Source organism: Trichosurus vulpecula, chromosome 6 (genome assembly GCF_011100635.1).
Source record: "Trichosurus vulpecula isolate mTriVul1 chromosome 6, mTriVul1.pri, whole genome shotgun sequence".
Lineage (NCBI taxonomy): Eukaryota > Metazoa > Chordata > Mammalia > Diprotodontia > Phalangeridae > Trichosurus > Trichosurus vulpecula.
The window spans coordinates 159,693,460-159,717,696 of NC_050578.1; the positions used below are offsets into that span (position 1 = coordinate 159,693,460).

Sequence of the window (24,237 nt, forward strand, 5' to 3'; positions counted from 1 at the left end):
TGAATGCCAAACAGAGGATTTTATACTTGATCCTGGAGGAGATAGGGAGCCACTGGAGTTTATTGAATAGAGGAGTAACATTGAAGAGGTTATAGTAAAAAATGATGATGGTAGGGGAACCATAGGTTTCTAGGGGTGCTTGAGACCCCAAAATACTGACACACCGTGACCTGCCCAAAGAATTCGACTCAAGCCTTCTCAGCCAAGGGAAAAGAGAAAGTTTATTAGGGATTCACCATAATGGGCTGTCTTAAGAAATCCCAACCTTTGTGATGCCTGTTTTCACAAGCGGGCCAGATTCAACCTACTGAGCTAGATTGAACCTGAGCACCTTCATGGAGGCAAGATGGAGATTATATACACAAAGATTGTAGGAGGGCTTGAGGGGTGGTCTGGGGTGACTAGAGGAGGGGTTTAGGGAGGGTCTTGAGGAGGAGTCTAAGGAGGACCAGGTGAGGTCAGAGTCAAGGAACCAAGAGAATGGGATTAAGGATGGGAAGTAGCTGAAGGCATGGATATCAATAGTATTAAGGTTGGGAAGTAACTGAAGGCATGCATATCTATAGTAACAATAGAGGGTAAGGTTTAGGTAGAGATTTGGGCCTGATGATAATGTGAGGCTTATGGCCTTAGGGAAAGGCCAGATCTAGTTGGAAGATTCAAGGACAGTTCAAGGGGGCTCCCAGAGACTGTATTCCAGATTCAAGGGGGTTCCCAGAGACTGTGCCCTCATCATTCCCCCCTCAAACAAATAGGACCCAAATTCTTTTGGGGTCAGGGATGAAGGTCTCAGCTTCTGAAACTGCTTCCTGCTGGCAAGGGGTGTAGAGCTGTCCCTGCCTTGATGGGTCCAGTTCAGGGGGTACACAGTCTGAGTCATAGTCTGGAAGTTGATGGCTTAGAGCCTGGAGGAGACTAACCTGGCAAAGAGGTTAAGCAAACAACCAAACAGACAGTATAGGAGTATAGATAAAGGACAACTTCCCTGGAGGTTATTAAAGATGACTATTTCATACCTAGCTCCCCTAATCACTTGTTCTGTGTACCACACTGCTTCAGGGTTCAGGAGTGTGTAGCACATCCAAATTGGGTAGGGGGTATCTAAGAGCAAGGCTTGATATTTGGTGAGCCTGTGGTTAGCTAGCCCCTGGTGGCCATCTGCTTCTAGGATGCTCTGAACTTGATGGGGAGTCAAAGTTTCTAAGGGCTGGTCAACTAGAGGTTTAGAAGCTTCTTCAATTAGAGTGGCTGTAGCAGCCATGGAGTCTAATTGTTTTGAAAAACAGGCAGCTGGTTTGGGGTCAGGTCCTAAGGACTGGGTTAGGACTCCCAAAGCCTGTCCTCTCCTTTCATCAACATACCAAGTGAAAGGTTTTTCTAGAATAGGTAAAGCTAATCCTGGAGTGGTGGTCAACTTAGTTTTCAAAGTCCTAAAAGTTTTTGCTTGGTAGGGGCCCCACTCTAGAGGGAGTGAGTCAGGGCCTTGAGTGGCAATTAATGGTTGCAGTCCCTCCCAAGCCTTGGGCTTAATTGGATATTGAAGGCGATGGAGGGGAATTATGGCTGGGGTGGCAGAAGTAGCTTGCCCAGGAATTCCCTGATCCCAAACAATTGGCTCAACCCTCTCCCACACCTCTGAGGAAACATGGGGAGGTCTGGTAAACAGAGGGAAAAGGGAGTTATGAGGCTTAACTAGAGAAAATTGGCTTCCCAATTTCACCATCAGGTCTCTTCCCAACGAGGGGGCAGGGCCAGAGAAGGAGTCTTCAAACAACAGATCCTTGATGCCCATGACCCGATGGATCGAGGGGCATGTAGGGCCAGAGCAACTAGTTAAAACAAGAGAACATAGCCGTGATAAAGTGGGTAACCTTACCTTCTGCCTCGATTTTTCCCAGGGCTCCGCGAGAGAGGTGGAGAAAGTGGGAGCATAGCCAAGCCCCAGGCTTTCCCCTCCTTCAGAGTCTTGAGAAGACTGGAGGACAGGGTACTGGGAGGAGGCTCTATCACTTTTCCAACCTTGGGGATGATCCTTCCTCCAATGTCCCTCCTGGTTACAAGCTGGGCATGGTCCTGGAGGTGTGGATCCTGGGGGCTTCCTCCAGGGGGGTGCCCTAGAGGGGGCACTCCTTGGACCAGTGACCCTCCTTGTGGCATCGAAAGCAGGTTTCCCCACTGCCCAAGCCAATGGGCTTCCAAGGGGGCTCCCTGGAGGGGTGCTCCTTGGGTCTTTTCCTGGACATGGCAGCAGCCAAGAATTGAGCGTGTTCTCTGTCTCTAGCTCTTTCCCTGAGTTTCTTTTCCTCTGCTGCAATCAGGTCTCTGTTGTTGAAGACTCCAAAGGCCGTCTCCAGCAACTGGACCTGAGGTGTTTGGGGTCCCATTGCCAATTTCTGCTGTTTCCTCCTAATATCTGGGGCAGACTGATTAATGAAATACATGTTAAGTATTGCCGCCCCTTCAATAGAATCAGGATCCAAATTTGTATACTTCTTAATAGCTTCTACTAGCCAGGTCTGGAAAAGAGCAGGGTTTTCCTTTTCTCCCCGAGTAATCTCCCTAATTTTTTGAAAATTTATTTATTTACTTTTGAAATGCAGTTCTTAGGCCTTCTAACAGGCAAATTACCATATGGTCTCTCTTTTCTCTATCCTCACTCCTTTGATAATTCCATCCTGGGTCACTAGTGGAAAGAGCAGCTGTTCCTGGGGGGTATTTTATGGGGTTGTTGCTAGCCAAACTATCCCCAAATTTTTGGGCTTGTTCCCATATTCTCCTCTTCTCCTCAGTGGTACAACAGGTAGAGAAAAGGATATGCAAATCACACTAAGAAAGTTCAAAATTGTAGGGACAGATCCCTAAAATCCTCAGTAAACTTAGTTGGGTCTTCTGAGTATCTCCCCAGTTTTTCTTTAATTTGAATGAGATCTGAAATGGAGAATGGAACATGCACTTTCCTTGTCCCAGTAGGGGAGGCAGGCACTTCCCTCAGGGGAAGAAGCCTTGAAGGCGCTGTGGGACCTGGAGCTTGGGGAGGGATATAGGAAGTCTGGCTTCTGGTGAGGGAGGGGCTGGGAGCTTTCACCGGACCTAGATTAGACTGCAAGGCCAGGGCATCTGGCTGGCAAGGGAGAAGATCAGCTAGTACCTGCGGAGGGGTAGGTATCAGAGAGGGAGGTACCAAAGAGTGGGAGCTACCTCAGAGAGAGGGGGCAGGGCCCGAGGCTGGAACCTGAGTAGGGGTTGCCTGGGGGTAGGCCATGAGGCCAGAACCTGGAAGGGGCCACAGAGGGAGGCACCTCAACAAGACCCTTGGCTGGGACCTGAGCAGGGGTCGCCAAGGGGGTTGGGGCCATGGGAGGAGATGCAGGGTAGGAGACTTGGACCGTGAAGGAGGCAGGAAAAGAGGAGGGTTGTACTACAAGAAACCAAGAGAAAGAGGGGTTGCCCACGGAAGGGGGAGCACAGCGAACAAGGTTACTCCGGGGAGGTTGGGGAACAGGAGGGGCTGGGGCTGAAGCCCTGGAGGCCATAAGGAGGGGATTATCCAAAATGTCCTGTTGACCCCCATTGCCCCTTTGTGGGGGGGGCTCTAGCTATGAGCATCTTACAATCCTTTCTGAGAATGGAATTCTGAGAGAGGTCCACGAAGGTCATTATGTAAGGAATTTCTGTCCATTTTCTTTCTCGCTGACAATATAATTTTAACTGTAAAAGAGTATTATATTGTAAAGTCCCAAAAATAGGCCACTCTTCATGGCCTTCTAGGCGATACTGTGGCCAAGCAGTATTGCAAAGGTATACCAGCTTTTCCCTTTTAAGTTCTTTAGAGAACTTAAATTTTTTCCAATTTTGTAAAAGACAGCCCAAGGGTGAATTTTTGGGGATTGAGGAGAATTGACCCATTGTGGGCTTGGGGGGCTGGAAGTCCCTTCCTCTGCAAGGAGGATCTGGGAGTAAGCCTCAAAAAGGAACAAAGCAAGACAGGAAAATAAATAAACACAAAAAGGTACCTGAGGTTTTCCCATTCCCTAGCCCTGAGAGAATTGGGAAAATTGGGGGCGCACTTCCGGATAGGGCATCCGTCCTTGTCCTCTATGCTTCAGAAGGTGTGCCCAGGTCCACGGCCTCGAACATAAACCACTGGACTGAGAACTGAGAGCGTCAGGCTGAGTCCGAGACAGCGAGCAGCTGTCTGACCTACTGGGGACCTGGGGAGTCAGGCCCGAAAACACCTCCAAAATGCTTGGAGAGCGAGAAGGGGTTTGAGATAGGGAGAGGCTTACCTTCCAGTCTTGGCTGGAGAAGAACTTGAGATGAGCAGTATTCCCGGTGCCAGGGAACCAAAAAATGAAGAGGTTTAAGAAAAAATGATGATTATAGGGAACTATAGGGTCTAGTGGTGCTCGAGACCTCAAAATACCGACATGCCAGGACCTGCTGAAAGAATTCAACTCAAGCCTTCTCAACCAAGAGAAAAGAGAAAGTTTATTAGGGATTCACCATAATGGGCTGTCTTAAGAAATCCCACCCTTTGTGACGCCTGTTTTCACAAGCCGGCCAGATTCAACCTACTGAGCTAGATTGAACCTGAGCACCTTCATGGAGGCAAGATGGAGATTATATACACAAAGATTGTAGGAGGGTTGGAAGGGTGGTCTGGGGTGACTAGAGGAGGGGTTTAGGGAGGGTCTTGAGGAGGAGTCTAAGGAGGACCAGGTGAGGTCAGAGTCCAGGAACCAAGAGAATGGGATTAAGGATGGGAAGTAGCTGAAGGCATGGATATCAATAGTATTAAGGTTGGGAAGTAACTGAAGGCATGCATATCTATAGTAACAATAGAGGGTAAGGTTTAGGTAGAGATTTGGGCCTGATGATAATGTGAGGCTTATGGCCTTAGGGAAAGGCCAGATCTAGTTGGAAGATTCAAGGACAGTTCAAGGGGGCTCCCAGAGACTGTATTCCAGATTCAAGGGGGTTCCCAGAGACTGTGCCCTCATCAACACGATCAGACTTTTGGAAGATTAATTTGTGATAGGCTCTGGGAATACAAAGAATGAAGCAACTCGGCTCTCCAGGACAGCTGTGTTAGGAAAGGTTGGCTTACTAGACGCCAAAATTTGCTTCTTTGCAACTTCCACTCAGGGTTTCCCAGAGTTGAGAAAAACAATTACAATCTCCTTTTCATGTGAACTGTGGGAGGAAACTGAATAGTGTTGAGGAAGGACATCATCTCTCACTACTACAGGGGGCTCTCCTGAGAGCAAGCCTGTGGGAGCCATAGCAGATCGGCTATCTGCAGAATTGATTTTAAAAAGGGGGTGGGGTGGGGGGAACCCATCAGGAATCTCAGCTGGGGCCTTTCTCCTGCAGCCACGCTCCAGATCTTTGCTGCGGGCAGCCCCGCGTCCTTCATGCCATCCTCTTAAGGCAAGGTTTCCATTCATTTTGCCCTCCTATGGGCGCTAGTGGTCAAAGCCCTCCCTAATACCTAGGGTGCTTTTTTCTGTCTCCCTCCCTCCCCCCTTCTGGAGCAGGCTCCTAAACGCCAGCAGGTGAGTGCTTCAATCGATATGACTTTATTAATTTTGAAATCGCCCTTCCAAACCCAGGCACGGTGCCAGGTGTCATGGTGGGAGAACACCTTTCAAAGGTCCCGCCAGTCGAGCCTGACACCAAGCTTGGCTTTGGGGAACCTAATGAGGCTGAGGAGGAGGTCCCAGTCATCGCAATTCCTTCCCCCTCCGCCTTCCTAGCACTGGTCTCTAGTCCCTACTACACCCGCTGGGAACTCCAAGGCATCCTGGGAATTGTAGTTCGAAGGACGGCGCCATCCTCGGCGCATCCGTTCACTAGAGGACGTGAGCTTACTGAAAGACCCGGCTGGAGCTCGGCTCCAAAGGAAGAGAGGAAGCGGATCTTTTTTGCCACGTGCCCAGCCACAGTGCCCGCTGGGAGTTGTAGTCGGTAAGGGGGCGGGGTCAGGGGCGGGTGCTGCCGGTAAGGAGACGTAGCTCTCCGCTGGGGGGTGTGCGTCGGCCTCGAACCAGGCGGGCGGGCTGCGCGGCGGCTCGGAGCCGGTCCCTCAGCTGGGCTGGCTAGGGCGGTGGATTCGTGTCTCCAGGTATCCTCGCTCTCCGGTGCCTGGGTCCTAGCAGAACCCGGTGGCGGCCCCTTTCTTCTCAGTTCATCCCGCCGCCCCACAGACCACGGTGCCTCCCGGCCCGGCTCCGGAGGGCGACGTGGCCGCCTGCAGGGGCGGCGGCGGCGGCTCCCGCCTCGGCTCTCCGCCCTCGGGGGTTGGGGGTCTCTCCCAGCCTCCCAGGCCCTCACTCGCTTCTTCTCTCGGCAGGGATGGAAGCGACTTGGCGCCAGGTGGCCGGAGGAAGAGGCCGCGCGAGAGGCCGGGCGTCCACCGCTCCGGCCTCGGGGAATGGAGTCCAGCCCCGCGGCGGAGGCGGGAGGGGCAGCGGAGCACCCGCAGCCGGCAGCCGGCCCCGGCCGGGCCGAGGGGCCGGGGTTGCCGCGGCCACCTCCTCTGCCTGGGGCCCGCCCAGCAGCATCCCGGGAGCAGCGGCGGGAGCGGCGCGTCCGGCACCCGCGGCCAATGGTGAGCCCTTTGCTCCTCCCCGAGAATTGCAATTTCATGCATCTCCGAGCATCCGTGACTTTGGGTCTGAAACTTCCCCCCTTCGTAATGAAAACCCTGTCCTGGGGCTTCTAGGCTGAGCCCCCCGAACTGGGTTGCAATGGTGTATCTCTTTGCACAGGATGGGGGGCGATCTTCTCTTCTCTTCTCACTTTTCTCTCTCCCTCCTCTTTTCCTCCCCCTTTCCTTCCCCCCTGCCGCCCCCTGCTCTCCCCAGCTCAGTTCCCCCAATTTGGTTAGTGGCCCGGTGTTACAAGGCAGCTTCTTTCTCTGGATACAGCTATACAACTATAGCCTTTTCTTGTACCACGGGTGCTTTTTGGCATTCTGGTGAAGCCTGTATTCCTTCTTGGAATCATGTTTGTAAATGCCTTAAATAAAATGCATAGAATTACAAGGGTAAGCTATGATGTTGAAGGTTATCAAAATATTTTTTAAAAATATTGAACGACCTCACTTTAATAGTTGCTGTAGCAGTATTGGGTTTGTCCAACTCTAGAAGACTCTAGTAATATTTCAGAGATACGGAAAATGAAAAGACTTTGAGGAGTGAACAATTGAAAAGCTTTACTCCTAAAATAAGGCAACTAGGTGGAGCAGTGGATAGAGTGCCCAGCCTGGAGTCTGTAAGACTCATTTTCCTGAGTTCTGTTTGGCCTCAGACACTTACTAGCAATTTGACCCTGGGCAAGTCACTTAACCAACCCCCTTTGCCTTAGCTTCCTCATCTGTAAAGTGAGTGGAAGATGGAAATGGCAGACCATTCCAGTATTCTTGCCAAGAAAACTCCAAATGGGGTCACAGAGAGTCAGACATGGCTGAACAAAAAAACTGAATTACTCCCAAAATAGTGAAGAATTTATCTGTGGCATTTTAGTACATTCTAACCATTCTGCAGGCTGCATTCAATCCTCAGATCTCTTTAGTAGCAGTGAGTAGCAGCAATGCATGTGATCTAAGAGTAATTTTTTAAGTTTTAGAATGGATTTTTTTTGCAGCATATTTTTTCTTAGTCTAATATTAAAATTTCTCTACTATACATTTATAGTATGATAAACATCTTTTCTGATGGCTTACCATGGTATAGAGGTAACCCTGGGTTCTTCAGGGCTTTTCTAATATACAGGGTCTCTAACAGGTTCTATCAACTTGGAAAGGCTGTGAGTGTGGGCCTTTAGGAAGGCCTGTGTAAATGTTCATTGCCAGATTGACTTTGAAATGATGAGTTTATAGGCCACTGCAACTCTTGACATCCTGTGTTAAGATGCAGGAGGTTTGTCATCCATGTCTAGGATGCTTAAGGAGTGCCCCTGCCAAAGAAATCATAGATTCTTACTGAGCTAACATTGAAATTAGTTTTTATCACCTGAGCACACTATTTGAATAGCAGTAGAATATAGTCTGGGAATCTATGAATAGTGGTGAGATAGTAGATTAAAAGTATTTTGTGAGTAATCAGGAAAAGGACTAATGCAAACATGGATAATTGAGAATTATCCTAAGAGTGTTTTATTAACCTTGTTGACCTTAAATGGTCATGTTACTGTGTCTTTGCTATGGTAGGAAAGATACTTTTTAAAGTTTGAGATAAATTTTTCACTAATATTTAGGAGTAAAGATTTTCTATTATCCTTTATCTCTAAGATATTCTTAGTGGTTAATTGAATTGATGACATTTATTTTTCCTTACTAAGTATTAGCTTTTCTTTATCTGTATACGTGGACTGCTTTGTAAATTTTAGCCCTATATGAATCATTTCCTGTCCTATATCTTTTGATGATCCTTGTAACAGTTTTCTTTTCCTTATCCAAAGGTTCTCAGACAACCAGGTTGAGCACCATTTTTTTTTTTTTTTTGCAGGGGGGAAGGCAGGGCAATTGGGGTTAAGTGACTTGCCCAAGGTCACACAGCTAGTAAGTGTGTCAGGTGTCTGAGGCCGGATTTGAACTCAGGTACTCCTGACTCCAGGGCCGGTGCTCTACTCACTGCGCCACCTAGCTGCCCCGAGCACCATTTTTTTTTAAAGTTTTCAAATATTTTTAAACTAGTGTAAGGCTTGGGTTTTTTTTGTTGTTGTTTTTAATAGCCCTTTATAGGGAACTCCTTGTTCCCGTAGAGATGAGCAACTATAGTGCCAATGCAATATTCACAGAGCCTACATCTACTAAACTGTGGATATGCTTGGGTAGTTCTGAATTGCAAAATATAACAGACTCCACATGGAAGACAGAACTAAAACATTTATTCAAACACCAGAAAGCCAAATCCATCATGGCAACAAAGGAATCCATACACATTAGTAATGCAGGGGGCACCTCCATCCCCAAGCCTTCTCCCTGTTAGGGCCTTCCTACAAATGAATACCCTCAACCAAAATCACTCCCTCTCTCCCTCGTTCCTCTGCCTGCTCTCTCCTGCCCAGCTCTGACTGCTTTGTCTAACTTCCTCTCAGCTCTGCTCTACCCTTTCTGTTCCACCTGTTCAGCAGGCTCCTCCCACACAGACTTCATGTGACTTAAGCAGGTCACATGGGCCTATTAATGCATGGGAAAGATCTTCCCATTTACATTACCATCTCAGCTGATCTGAAACTTACTGTATATGGAGGATGTCTTGGGCCCTCAGAAAGGTTAAGGTTAGTCACATCACCAGTACGTATCAATGGCAGGACTTAAATCCTTTTGTTCTTGACTCCAGGACTCCTTCACATTGCCCGTGAGAAATTAAGGGGTCCTTATATGCAATGGCAGGCACACAGTAAATGCTGAGCTAGTAAATGTTCAACTATTTGCACCAATTTACCAAATAGTAAGTTTCATCTTTGTGCTGGAAATATAAAATATTGTACCTGCCTTTGAGGAGTTTACTCAGAGATGACAAGACATATACACATGAAACTATATAATTAAGTATCCAAATGAGTAATGTGAACAGTAAGCCGTAAGGAAGTGGCTGATCCAAAATAAAAACTTATCTTCAGTCTGAATCAGTTACACTTCCAGCAGATTTATTTCATTAATAAATCAAGTCAGTGCTGAGAAAGTTGACGTTCTTTGAGCATTTTCTAGGAAAGAAAAGAAAATTGGCTCTAATGTGCTAAGTTATCTTGGTTTATATTTTTTTTGTGTTTACCTCATCACCTATCAGTGCTGTGCATGATACTGCTTATTGAATAGTTATAAGCTAGAACTGAGTTCACAATTGAAAATCCATATTTGGGATTAGGTTGGAAGTATTTGAAAGTCAATTTCTTTAGTAAGGTAAATACAAAAATGCTAAAAAAAATTTTTTTTTGCAGATTTTTACAGTTTTTAACATCACAAATGAAGTTGTATGCCTGTTTTGTTGCAATGTAAAATTTTGTAGTTGAATTTTAGAGGTACCGTTAAACTGCTCTGAAATTGTATCATTAACATTTCAAAAAATTTAATTTTCCTTCAGAGGGAACAGTCACTAGAAACTTTATTCTTTTACTTTTTTAGATAATGTGAAAATTTTTTTTTATTACAGTTCCAGTTTTATATTTTTCACAACATTATTCTAGATAACTTTTTGCCAATTTTTGTGGTGGTGGTGGTGGGGTGTGTGTATGTAGACTTTCTTTGTAACATTGTTAGTTTTTGGTTAGCTTAGTAATTCTTTTTGAAGGACATTGTTGTAGAAACATTTGTGTTTTACAGAAGTGAATGTTTTCTTTTGAAAAGCAACAAACTTATCAAATGCTATAAAAAGACATAGATGCTCTAGCAGAAGTTACTTCTGGGAGTTTGGTGAAGGAGAAACTTTGCAAATATGACTTTTTTAATATGCTAAAAAGCTAACTTCCGTATCATAACTTATGCTTTACTACTTGAGAGTGTTTTACAGAAATTAAAAATCAGTTTATTCTTTTAAACAGAACTAATTTCACAGAAGAAGTTTGAGGAAATCAAGAAAGCTAATCAAGCAGCAGCAAAAAAACTCGTTGAAGATCACTTTAGTTCCTCTGAAGAAGAAGGAGATGAAGATACTGAAGGAAAGCAGGACAAAATTGTTGACAAAACATTTATAACGTATACTAGTCAGATAGGTAAAAAAATCTAAAATTTTGTTAGTTTTGTTGTGGTTGACAAAGTTAAATTTGTGATTTGTGGTGGTATGTGACTCTTTGTGAGGCTTGTATCTGAAGAATTCACCTTTTGTTTCCCATTAGTGTGGTAGGCCAGGTTGTTCTCCTTTCTAAAGTTGAGCCCTGAGCTGGCTCTGAAGCAAATAGAAGAATCACAGCTATGACTTTCCCCTTTATATTTTAGAATGACTCTTCCTTTAGCTCTTGTGGATACATCTCAACAGAATAATTAGGGTGACCTCGGCAAAATTTCATTCTCTCCGAGTCACTGCTGTGGTTCCTGAACTTTTTTGTACTCTTCCTTTGTCATTTGACTAAATTTTGTGGACTTTGAATGTCCCTTTTGGATTTTTGTTCTGATGCCTTTTCCTTATGCTCAATGCATCTTGAAATTAGCATTCCTTTCTCATTGTTATTTATGCCTTTTATTTGTCCCTTAATTTATAACTTCGATAATTTTTTTTGTCTCATAATTTTAAGGTTTGTGTGGGATACTCTCATATCCTGTTAACATGAACTTTTTTTTTATTCACTCTATTGGGAGAAGGCTAGAGAAATCTCATTTCAGATGTGTACTGTATATAAATCAATATGTTTGATATGCAAGTGTGTGGCAAAAAGGGTTGTCGCAGGGTTTTTGTTTTGTTTTGTTTTGGCGTGTTGATAGAACTTGAGGAAGGGCTCTTGAGAGGTCATCTAGATACTCTTACTTGAAATTTGAATTTAATAGACAGTGAAGATTTGGAATTCAGGACAAAGGTCAGGGCTGGACCCATATGTAGTTTTGGTAGTTGAAGCTCTGGGAATAGATGCGGTAACTAAGGGAAAAAATATAGTGAGAAGACAAAAGGGTCCAAGACAAAAACTGTAGCCTACATTTAGGGAGCAACACAAGGAGGAAGCAGCAAAGAAGACAAAAGGCTCAGGTAGAGAGAACTGGGACAAAACAGCATCGGAGAAGCCAAGTGAAAAGAGAAGTTCAAAAAGTGGGAACTGGTTGACAGTGTCAGTTGATCCCAAAGAGGTTTTTTGAGTTAGCTTATTTCTTATGTTGTTTTCAGGATTAATCAGACTTCTACCTCAAATCTGCATAAAGATGCATAGAAAGCTGAATGTTCACTTAATGCAAGTGAAAGCCAGAATACGGTCATAATTGTTTTTTATCTAAATAAATAAATATACTAGAGCTCTATCAAAGCAGTTTGATTCTCTGTGGTAGGAATATCTTTCAGTGGTGTGTAGTTGATAGGATAGGCACTGAATTTGGAGTAAGGGAAATAAGTTAAAATACCACCTAAGATACTAGCTTTGTGACCTTCGACAATGTCCTTTAACTTCTTTGGGCCTCATTTTCTTCTTCTGTAAAATAAGAAGGGGTTGGACATGACTTCTTTCACCTATGATCACCAATATTGCTCTAGTTTGGTGGCAGTTAGTGTAACTCAAGTGTATATTGCTTTATTTGGCTAAGATTAGTAAATTTTTGTTAGTTCATGACAGTATTCTTATAATGGTAGTCTTTTTTTTCCCTTTATGATTGAAATCACTGTAAGCTCTAGTTTAGTTTAAGTGGCTCAGTGACTTCAGAATTATATAAAATTTGTGATAAATCAAGAAGAACACAGGAGTTTCTAATTCTTGGGATCAGCAGTTGTTTGTAAATCATATGAAAGATAACTAGGCTTTGGTCTTTGCTGTGGCCTGACCTTGATTGGAATGAAAATAAATTTCTCTTTTGTCTTGTTGGAAGGTTGCCCATGTGAAGTATAGTGATCGTTTTTGGCGGATTATACTTGTGTCAGAGAAAATTTTAACCTTAACTAGACTTTCAGAGAAATCATTGGCTGACAATTCAAAAAAAAGAATACTTACTTTAACGAAGTATTCATGACCAAGGATGCCTTATAGTTGTTAGAGTCAGTTTTCATTTATGTGATTTTACAATATATTTAGCACTTAAGTCCTCAGTCTCTCCTCTTTGGGGAGCTAATTTAGCTTTTAAATTAATATCCTATATTACGTGTTGATAATACAATGCTTTCTTGATTTGTGGAAACGTGATGGCATTTTGAGAGCAACTGTTTTGTGCAGTACATTTTCTTTTGGGGAATAAATTATAGATAGCTGAGAGTTTAACCTTTTTAAGCACAAATTTTTAAAGTTTACATGATATTTACATTTAGAAAGACAAAATTTTATCACATGCTTTTACTTTCTTAAATAGAGCATAGTGTGACTTTTTCCTGGTGAATCAGGGTTTTTGTTAGGAACATCATTTACTATATTGTGCTTTCTCGAGTGATTCTCTTTAGTATGAATGAGGTAGATAGGTCTGTTTGGCCCTGTACTCAGTGGCCCCAGTTTGTTCTGCTTTTTGAGCTCCTTTGGTGTTTTCTCTCTACTTCCTTGCTGTCAATCTCTTTTTACTACTATTAGAGTGCTTATCCCTAGCTTCTTTCCACAGTTTTAAATTTGTTTCTTATGTGAAATATCCTGGCTTGGAAACATATAACAAATCTTGTTTAAAATTTTATCTAAGGTAAGAATAAAGAGATTCTGCCAGATTTAAGGGCTTCTCTGGCAAGTCAAGTTATTGAACTATGTGACATCTCAAAGGCCTTTTTTGCTTAGTTTTTATATTCTAGAAAGGCAATTATGCTACATTTCAGAAATTCCTGGGTACTTAAAAATGTCAATTTTCTTTCATTTTAAGATGGAGATATGCACGAATTGGAACGGACCAGACAGTATATAAATGAAGCTTTTCAGTCGGGGGCTATGACATGCTTAATTTGTATTGCTTCAGTAAAGAGAAACCAAGCAGTAAGTTTCTTTATCTCTTATCTGTGAATAGTTTTTATATGTGCTTACTATTTATTTTTTATTATCTTAAATGGTTAAAAATACCAGTGAACTTGGAAAATTTAAAAATAGAATCAATTTTTTTATGTTGGACATATTTTAAGAGGTAAAAAAAACCCATTCAAAATTATCTTTGAATTGCCCATCTGAATTTGTGGATTTAGCATTATTAGAGTTCCTTTTCATCTAACATTAATTTTAATGACATTTAGGTACCTATGATAGGGAGAGCACTAGGAATACAAAGACAGAGTCAGCCCCTCCCTCGAGTAGTTTACAATCCAGGAGAAAAGTTTTTCTTATATATTAGTATAATAAAGGGAGCTCTTCCCATTCTAAGGAATACAAGAACCCTAAAATGGCAAAATCTTCCAGTAATGTATGGGCAGCCTCCAATGTTTGAAAAAAAATACCTGATCCTTAAATTCCTTGGTAAGTCAGTTGTTTGGAAAATAGAACATACTTTTCCCAAGTCAGCCCACAAGCTATAATGTTCAGGAAGCCAGGTGGTACAGGGCAGAGTGCTGGACTTAGAGTCAGGAAGGTCTGAGTTCAGATCCAGCCTCAGACACTTAGGAGCTATGTGACCCTGGGCAAATCATTTAACCTCGTTCAGTTTTCTCATCTGTAAAATGAGGATAACCCATTCAAAATTTAGTACCTACTCTCAGGGTTGATGGGAAGATCAAATGAGATAATGTGTGTTGTACTTTGCAAACCTTAAAGCACTACAAATACTAGCTTATCATCATTATTATTAGCAATAATAATGATGAGGACCAGAAATCTAATTATACAATCTTAACTACCACCCAGATTTCAAAATTATACTACAAAGCACAAGGATCATCAAAACTATTTTGTATTGGTTAAAAACTAGAGAAATCAATCAATGTACAGGTTAGCTCCATAATCTACAGGAGCAAACAAACATAATAGCATAACATTCGATAAACCCAGAGACTTACATGAATTGCTAGGAAAACTGGAAAGCAGAATGGCTAAAACTAGGTTGTCAACGTCTCACTGTAAACTAGAATAAGTTCCGAATGGATACAATGGCATAGAAAATGTCACAACTTAAACAATTTAGTAAAACAAGATCGAAATACCTATAGCTAACCTGCAGACAGTTCATGACCCAATAAGGGATAGAAAGGATCACAGAAGATAAATGGACAATTTTGATTATGTTAAATTAGTTAAAATTGGAAACAGTTAACTAACTGGGAGAGGGGATCCTTTGCAGCCGATTTCTTTGACAAAATCTGATATCCAAGTTACTTAGGTAACTGATTCAAACATATAAGAGCAAGAGCCATACCTCAATATGTAAATGGTCTAAACATGAACAAGCAGTTTCTCAAAGGAAAACATCCAATCTGTCAACAGCCATATGAAAAAAATATGGCAGCTATTTTGTAATGACAAAAAAACTAGAAACCAAGAGGGCCTTTATCAATTGGGATGGCTGACAAATTATGATGTATGAATTATGGAATGGAATAGTGTGGAATATTATTGAAGAAATGACAAAAGGGACAATTTTAAAAAGGCTTGGGAAGACTTATATAAACTGATGTAGAATGAAGTGAGCAGAGCCAGGAGAACAATTTATGTAGTAGTTACAAGTCTGAAAGACTTAAGAGCTGTGATCAATACAATAATTATCTAATTCCAAGGGGTTGATGATCAAACACAACACCTACCTCCTGACAGGTGATGAACTCAAGGTGTAGAATGAAACATTCATTTTTGGACATGGCTAATATGGAGCTTTGTTTTATTTGACTATGCACATGTGATACAAGGGTTTTGTTTTAATTTTAAAAGGGGAGTTGGGATCAAGAAATCAGAATGGTAATAGCATTTCTGAATAATAATAAAAGTAAGAAAAGAGGGTCAATCAGATGTTTTAACAAAAATGCAGAAGAGAACAGATCAAAGGTCAGTAGAAGAAACAAGATAGCTTTGCAAGTAACTTGTTGAATTAATTATATTCTTGAAAGGTTAGCTGTTTATAATCATGCATTCAAATACAAGTGTCTTTCTGTTTTACCTTATGTTTAGAAGTTCTTACCTTCGTAACAGCTAGGGGGCACAGTGGATCGAGCTTTGGGGCCTGGAGTCAGGAACACCTGATTTAGAATATGGCCTCAGATACTTAGTTGTTTGATCCTGGGCAGATAACTTAACCGTATTTGCCTTAGTTAATACTAGACCTACCTCCTAGGGTTGTTGTGAGGATCAACTGAGATAATAATTGTAAAGTGCTTAGCACAGTGCTTATAGGGCACATAGTAAGCCCTATAGAAATGTTAATTATTATTATTTTAGTTGTGTTTATTATTTGGTGTTAATTAAATTCAGGATTTTTTAAAAACAGAAAACCAAGAAGATTTAACTGCCATTTTTAACAGTGTTTCTATGGAAAAGACACTGAGTTCTAATTTAGGATGCCAGTATATATTTCTCTTTTCTAAGCAGTGAGCATTTCCCCCTTTCTCACCCTCCCTGCTTTCTAAGAGTGGGAATAGGATCTCTCTGGGCACTAGGTTATGGTTACATGGTTTATGAGTCTTTATTGATAGGTTGAGGGAGGAAAGAATATCAGGGTTAAGTAACAGTAAGGGTGGGGTATCCCCTTGCTATACCTTTGTGGTCTCTGGTCGTTGATTGTCCTGTTCTTCCTGCTGGAGAAGGAAGAGGAAATAATTTCCCTGTAGGATTTCTGTTTTATCCATTCCCCTTGCTACCACTGGCCCTACCCCTCAGACTTGCCTCTGGATTTGAGTTGGTGTGTAGGATATTTTGGTGGTAGCAGAGAGAAAATAAAAATAAAACTCTCTCTGCCTATAGATATGTGTATTCTGTTGTAATAAAAGTAGAAATCCAATCAGTTCTGTATCTCAAGCCCATCTATATGGTAGTCTACCTGGCCCCATTTAACCTGTTTACTTTTCTTTTAATGGCTCACTGCCAGTTTTCTGCCAGCTGAAAGAAATCTTAATTTGAATATTGTGACTTTGGTCAGAATGTTTAAAGTATTTTGCTGATGTTTTCAGCAGGTCATCCTTAAGTAACACTTTACTGGTCTATTCATGTAATTCTAGGAATTAAGGCATAAAAGATAAACATAGAAGTGAGGGAGATTTTCATTTTCCTAAGTGGATTTTGGTAAAATAATGCTTTATTATTTGTCAATCATTTAATGCCTCTTCATTTCATGTTCTTCCAACTACTCTAGGAGGTGAGTAGAGCAGGAACGCTTTATTGTTTTGTTTCTTTTACCAAGAAGAGTCCATATTCTTGCCTAATTTTAACTTCTGATGAATTTTTGTCTTAGGTTTGGAGCTGTTCAGGATGTTTCTGTATATTTCACATGCCCTGTATTCAAAAGTGGGCCAAAGACAGCCTGTTCCTTGTGTCTTCGCCTTTGACGGATGATGACTTTGGAAAAAGAGACTATCCGTGGCCGTGGTAGGCTTTTGTCCTATAGGAAATGCTTAGTTGAAAGTAAAAAAAAATTGTTAAGAAGTCATAATTTCAAATTTAAAATTTTTACAGGTGAACTTTGTGATCTCAAAGCTTATGATAGTCTTTTAATTAATGATTAGTAGCCCTTGTGGAGAAACCATTTAAGTCACAATTGGTAAAAATGCCTTTCTTCACATCCCAAACTTTTATCTCCTAGGTCTCTGCATTTATACTGGGATGGATGTCTGTCAGGCCAGGAATACCCTTCCTCCTGGTTCCCTTCAAGACTCAGTTCAAATCCCACCTTCTGCAAGAGGCCTTTCTTGTTTCTACCTGAGGCCTAGTCCCCTCTGAGATTACCTTCCATTTGTAGCATATATACTTTTGTATACCTAGTTAGTTGCATGTTGTCTTGCTCATTAGAATGTGAGTTTCTCAAGAGTAAGGGCTGTGTTTTTGCTTTTCTTTGTATTTCTGGTGCTTGGCGCAGTGCCTCAAACATAGTGAGTGGTTAATGAATGCTTGCTGACTGACTAACTGGTGATGAGTCAAATAATTTTCTCATTTCTGAGACAAGGTGAGGTTTCATTTAGACAAAAAAGAGTGAAAATTTGATACTCTGTTTAAGAATTTTTATTGACATATGTTTTTACATTACACAAATTTCCCATGCTAGCTTGCTTTTGACCAACGAATAGGATATAGTTGCATTTGTTTTTTGGTATGTAGTAATAGATGGTTTTCTACTTCTGTTCTACAGATAACAAGTCAGGTGTACTTTCATTCATCTGATGGTTTAGTGAGGTGCCCTTCAGCTACTGATAGTACTAGTCTTAACAGCAGCCTTGTCTGAATAGTTTAAGGGAGTGACAGAGGTTTGCGGTTGTTTTTTTTTTTAATTAGCCAGGGAGGATTAAAGAATTTTAATATAAATGTAAATCATTATTTATTCAGGAGATGGCAATTTTGTGATGATCCTTTGGGATAAGATCTTTTTTAGGAGGTGATAGATTTTGAGTTTGAAGAAACATTAGAGGCTGTCTTGTTCAGCTTCCTGATTTTTTAAACAGACAAGACTATCTGTCATACAAGTAGTATATATCGAAGGTTGAATTTGGATCCATGTCTTCTGACTCCAAAGGCACTTCTGTATGGGGTTACCCAAAAATAGTATACTAAATTCTTGGAATGATAGAAATATGTCTTTTTGTTTTGTTCTGTTTTGGCTCAGTAGATAAGAAATTCATATCTCAATTTTGTAGCTTTGCCAAGGGGTTGAAGTATTTCATATAAATGGGTATTGCAGGTAACTGAAGCTTACTTCTTAAGAAAATTTTTTTTATTAATACTTTTTTATTTACAGCAAGAAAAAGAGCTAAGAAAACAAGCGGACACATGAATCTTATTTAGCAGAGTATGCAGCAGTAGATGTACAACCTTAGTCCCTTACCCCTTGCCTGATCTGTTTCATCAGCCTTCTGGAATCAAGATTATTTATTACTTAATTGAATTCTGATGACTTTTAATTTGTTTTGTATTACATTATGATGATCATTACGTATGTTCTCTTAATCCTATTGACTGCTTGGCATTGTTTTAGAGGTGTCTTCCCAGACATCTCTGAATTTTTCATATTTGTCCAGTCATGTCCCATTATGTTTACATACTCACTTAAAAAAAGAATGCTTTATTTTCATTTTTTTTCTGTCAAAATCACCTTTTAAAGTTTTTTATTTTAACTCTTTTAAATGGAAATCTTTTTAAAATTCTTTGTGTTCTTATTAAGTAGAAGTTACTATTCAGATGACATCACAGATCCACAACATATATTTTTCTTGATAACTCTAGGTCATTATGAAAATACATTATTGTATAATTACAATTTTTTTATTGCTCTTTTTTATAGAACATAGATTTTTTTTCCTGTATCCCTCTCCCTTCTCTCCTAGAGAGACTTCTAAGAAAAAATTTTAAAGAAATTTAAAAAGAGGAAGAGAAAAATTTCTTTAAAACTGATTAACATATATTTTGCAACATCAATTTTTACTTGTTTTGGGATGGTTATTTTTTCCATTTACATTATTGACTCTTGTTATTTTATTTTAAGCCCTTCTGCTTCTCTATATTCATCCTATTGGCCAGAGTAATGTTCCATTACAGTCTTGTACCACAGTTCATTTAGCTCTTCCCTAGTTGATGGCCATCTGTTTTGTTTTTACTTATTGCTACGACAAAAAGTACTGCCATAAATATTTTGGCATAGAGGTTTTCTCTTTGTTAATGATGTTTTTGGGAATGTGCCTAGCAGTGTAATCTCTGGGTCAAAGGGTAGGGAATTTCAGTTCAATCTTCTAACTCTTGCTGTCATTGTGTTTTTTGTCTACAAAAGCCTTTTATGCCACTTTTGCAGAATGCAGAGGTACCCTGAAAAAATTTTAGGTATTATTTACACAGTAATAAAGCATATGACAGTGCAAATGCATTGTAAGTTGAATTGAAGTTTTATGTTCATCTTTTCCTCCTTATGTTGCTTTGAAAAAGGATACTAAAGTCCAGCTTAATAATTCTTTTCCCATTTAGTCCAAAATGTAGGTTTGAATATAAACGATCTGAAACACCTACTCGGTATTATTGCTATTGTGGAAAAGTGGAAGATCCACCGCTAGATCCCTGGCTTGTACCTCACTCATGTGGACAAGTGTGTGAGCGAGAATTTAAGCCTCCTTGTGGACATAAATGTTTACTCCTCTGTCACCCAGGTAACTTTAATTTTGTTTTAATTATTTATGATTGATTAACCACTTTTTTGAAATGTAAAAATAATTTTAAAAATTGACATTAAAACTTAAATATTGGTTAAAGAAGTATGGAAAAACATCCCTAAAGTATTGATATGAAAAGCATGAAACATGAATTGAAAGTTCAACATGTTATCAGAGACTTCAGTATTCATTTTTGTCCTTTCACTGGATTTTACTAGGTCCTTGCCCACCCTGTCCAAAGATGGTTACTATTACTTGCTACTGTAAGAAGGCAAAACCAGTGTCTCGCCGGTGCAGTACCAAGGGATGGTCCTGTCAGCAACCATGTGGTCGGAAGGTGTGTGGGCAGCATAAATGTGAAGACCCTTGTCATGCAGGTAAAAGGAATGTCTAAATAAGCTAGATGTTTTGAATGAGGCAATTAGCAAAGCCAACTATGAAAATGTGACACTTCTGGCATAAAAGAATCAATTTTTGAATTAATTTGTAATATTCCTGTTCTGATTAATCATTATAATTTTAGGAAATTGTCAACCCTGTCCACGAGTTAGCAAACAGAAGTGTGTCTGTGGCAAACAGGTAGCTGAAAGATTTTGTGCAAGTCCAGTGTGGCACTGTGATCAGGTGAGTAAGAGTCTTTAAAACTGTGAGCTGTTGGCTCCTGTGGGGCTAATGTGAAACTGCTTCCTTCTGTAAGTTTCTGTTGTTCAGTGCCAGCCAATGCCACCCCCAGTGTGGAATGTAGGGAATCACTCTCTCAGTTCCCTTTCACTTAGCGCCTGAGGAATAAGAATGAACACTAGTGGAGGCCTGTGCCTTTTTTAGTATTTATGTTAAATAGTTCATAATAAACTTGATTGAATGTGTTAGAATAACCAAGTAGATTTGCTGATTATTTACATTTAGATAAATTATTAGTGCACACGTTGTCACACTTTTTTAGTCACTAAATCTCCATCAGTATTCTTTTTCTTCTTAACTAGTTGTAGTTATTGTATACTTTGGTTCTGCCTTTGCTTTTTTTGCTTTACATGGTTGCATAATGGTTTTTCCATGTTCTGCATATTCTTGATACTTAATGATAATAATAATAATAGTATTCCATTGTGCTGATATAGTACAATTTATTCGACCGTTCCTTCATTTGTTGGTCATTTAGAATCTTAGATTTAGATTTAGAAATGAAAGTGACCTAAGAGGTTATCTAGTATAATCTTCATTTTTGAGATGAGGAAACCAGCTCTACATAGTACACTATGTAGGCTGCTTCCAGTTTTTTGCGGTTTTTTTTTTTTTTTGTAGTTACAAAAATTGCTATGAAAATCTTTGAGCTGGTAGTTTTTCTTTTAAAAAAAAATTGAGGTTACATTCCATGCCCAGTAAAGGAATCACTGAGTAAAAATGGTATGGTTATTTTTGTAACTTTTTCTACATTTTGCTAGATTGCTTTCCAAAATGACCACACCAGTTTGCACTTATACACATAATGAATAATGAAGTGTACCTGTTTCACTTCAGTCCTAGTAGTATTGAATTTCATTGCTTTTTAAAAGTTTTTGCCAATTTTATAGATATGTACTTCCAAAATTATTTTAATTTCTTTGATTAGTAGTGAGTTTTTTTTTTTCCAAGTGACTATTAGCAAATTGTTAATATTCTTTGTCCATTTATCTATTGTGGACTGGGAGTTTTACCTACTATTGTAAATGTTGCGTAGTTCTTTATTTATTTGGTATTTCAGGTTCTTATCTGTCACATTTGCATATTACATATGTATTTTCTGTTTTTCTTTTGATCATATTTTTGTTGTATTAAAATTTTAAATTTGATGTAATCAAACATCTTAATTTTTTGTTTAATAGTAAAAAGTCATTTTGCTTTCATAATTGAGATAAATGTATCATTCCATTTTCATCCATTTTTTAAATAGTTTTTTGTTTTCTATCTCATTGAAATTCAGTGATATATATATATGAGATGAGGGCTATGCTTCCCTTTTAAATGAGATGAGAACTTTACTTCACTTCTGAATTTTAAAGCCAGGCCATTAATATATCACCCATTTCAAATTTGTTTCAACTTCTTATTTCATTCTGTTTATCACACATTCTTGTAATTTCCTTATGATGTTTTTGGATTAAATGAGGTACCATTGGGGTTGTGATTTGCTTAAAGTCACATAGGTAATATAAAAAGTCAAGAATTGGATCCAAGTACTTGATTCCAAATAGGGATTCCATTTTCAATTCCATAAGACTCCTTTAAAAACTTTAAATTTTAGTACTTTAAGATGTCATTTTATTAGTATAGCTATTTTGTGCATTAATATGGATCACAACCTCACCAACATTTTAGATGGTCTTTGTAAATTTCTGTGGCCAAAAAAATTCATCGCGTGTTAAAAATTTTTGAGAAACCTCTTTGAACTGTTAGATTTGATGTACAGTTCATTACCAGTTCCATACTGGAGTCGTTTTCCCTTGATGGAATCAACCAGAGTTTTGTTTCTTTTGTTGTAGCCTTTAACACCTCAGGGCCATCCTAGTGATGAGTCCTTGGAGTAGAATTTCATGGGAAATTAAAAAATTATTATTTTATTGATGATTTTTGTGAGGGGTAAAACTACTCTAAATTAATATGCTGATTATTTTGCTGGAGGAGAGTTAAAAACCTCCAAATGATTCCTTTCTTTCTTGGTACATATGTTTTTTTTTAAAACCTACAGATAACTTTTCTTGCAAAGCTTTGTAGGTCGGGTAGCACAATATTATCATGGAATTGATTCTGGATTAAAGAGAAATTCCGTTATTTGAAAAGATATTAAATGTTATGAGATTGTGTTTTCATTTTATGGGTGTCACATGGGTAGTTTTTGTTATTATGTTGTTGGAGATTAATCTATTAAATGCTTCATTGATGCCTAATGACAATTCTTTTAGGTATGTGGAAAAACATTGCCATGTGGCCATCACACGTGTGAGCAAGTTTGTCATCCTCTTGGTTGTGGAGAATGTCCTCGATCTGGGAAAAGATTCTGTCCATGTCAGAAATCAAGTAAGGCTTTGCTACTTAGATGTAAATAATTAGAACTGAAAAAGACCTTACAGATCATATTCTTTTTGTGACTACCACTCTATTTTTTTCCTCTCCCTTTCTTTTTAACAAGAAGCTTTTAATTAATTCCTTGCTACCACAGTTCCTCTCCTTTTGGGGTAAAAAAAAGCACACCCCAAAATGAAATCCTTAATGCATAATCTACATAGTTCAGCATGTGTCTATGCCCGAAATGTATGTCTTTTTATCTGCTTTTTAATTTAATCTTTCTGTCGGGAAGTGAGTGGCATGTTTCATCGTTACTCTTTTTTTTTTCAGCATTGATTTTCACAAGAGTTTGAATTACAAATTTTCTCCCCATTTCTACCCTCCCCCCCCACTCCAAGATGGCATATATTCTGGTTGCCCAGTTCCCCAGTCTGCCCTCCCTTCTATCACCCCACTCCCCACCATCCCCTTTTCCCTTAATTTCTTATAAGACAAGATAGAGCCCTATGTCTTGTCCTAGTTGCATGCAAAAACTTTTTTTTTTTTTCGAACATCTGTTTTTAAAAGTTTGAGTTCCAAATTCTCTCCTCTCTTCCCTCCCCGCCCACCTTCCCTAAGAAGGCAAGCAATTCAACATAGGCCACATGCCTATCATTATGTAAAACCCTTCCACAATACTCATGTTGTGAAACACTAACTATATTTTGCTCCTTCCTATCCTGTCCCCCTTTATTCAGTTTTCTCCCTTGACCCTGTCCCTTTTCAAAAGTGTTTGTTTTTGATTACCTCTTCCCCCTATCTGCCCTCCTTTCTGTTGTCCCCCCTTTTTTATCTCCCCCTTCCTTTCCTGTGGGGGTAAGATACCCAATTGAGTGTGTATGTTATTCCCTCCTCAGGTCAATTCCGATGAGAACAAGATTCACTCATTCCTCTTCACCTACCCCCTCTTCCCTTCCTACAGAACTGCTTTTTCTTGCCACTTTTATGTGAGATGATTTACCCCATTTTATCTCTCCCTTTCTCCCTCTCTCAATATATTCCTCTCTCATCCCTTAATTTGATTTTATTTTTTTAGATATCTTCCCTTCATATTCAACTCACCCTGTGCCCTCTGTCTCTCTCTATGTGTATATTCCCTTCAGCTACCCTAATATTGAGATCTCATGAATTATACACATCTTTCCATGTAGGAATCTAAACAAAACAGTTCAACTTGAGTAAGTCCCTTATGATTTCTCTTTCTTGTTTACCTTTTCATGCTTCTCTTGATTCTTGTGTTTGAAAGTCAAATTTTCTATTCAGCTCTGGTCTTTTCACTAAGAAAGCTTGAAAGTCC

General features: G+C 39.9%; 1 protein-coding gene across 2 annotated transcripts in view; it reads left to right on the top strand.

Annotated features, from left to right (window-relative positions):
• The first annotated feature begins 6,049 nt into the window (after positions 1-6,049).
• NFXL1 (nuclear transcription factor, X-box binding like 1) overlaps positions 6,050-24,237 on the top strand; it is an 87,496-nt gene continuing 69,308 nt past the window's right edge. For both annotated transcript variants that reach the window (XM_036764059.1, XM_036764060.1), the window contains exons 1-9: positions 6,050-6,124; positions 6,353-6,610; positions 10,549-10,719; positions 13,472-13,581; positions 16,967-17,100; positions 19,678-19,856; positions 20,078-20,236; positions 20,383-20,483; positions 22,799-22,913. In XM_036764059.1, coding sequence (XP_036619954.1) covers positions 6,355-6,610; positions 10,549-10,719; positions 13,472-13,581; positions 16,967-17,100; positions 19,678-19,856; positions 20,078-20,236; positions 20,383-20,483; positions 22,799-22,913 — 1,225 coding nt within the window. In that variant the 5' untranslated portion in view covers positions 6,050-6,124; positions 6,353-6,354. The remainder of the gene's footprint in view (positions 6,125-6,352; positions 6,611-10,548; positions 10,720-13,471; positions 13,582-16,966; positions 17,101-19,677; positions 19,857-20,077; positions 20,237-20,382; positions 20,484-22,798; positions 22,914-24,237) is intronic.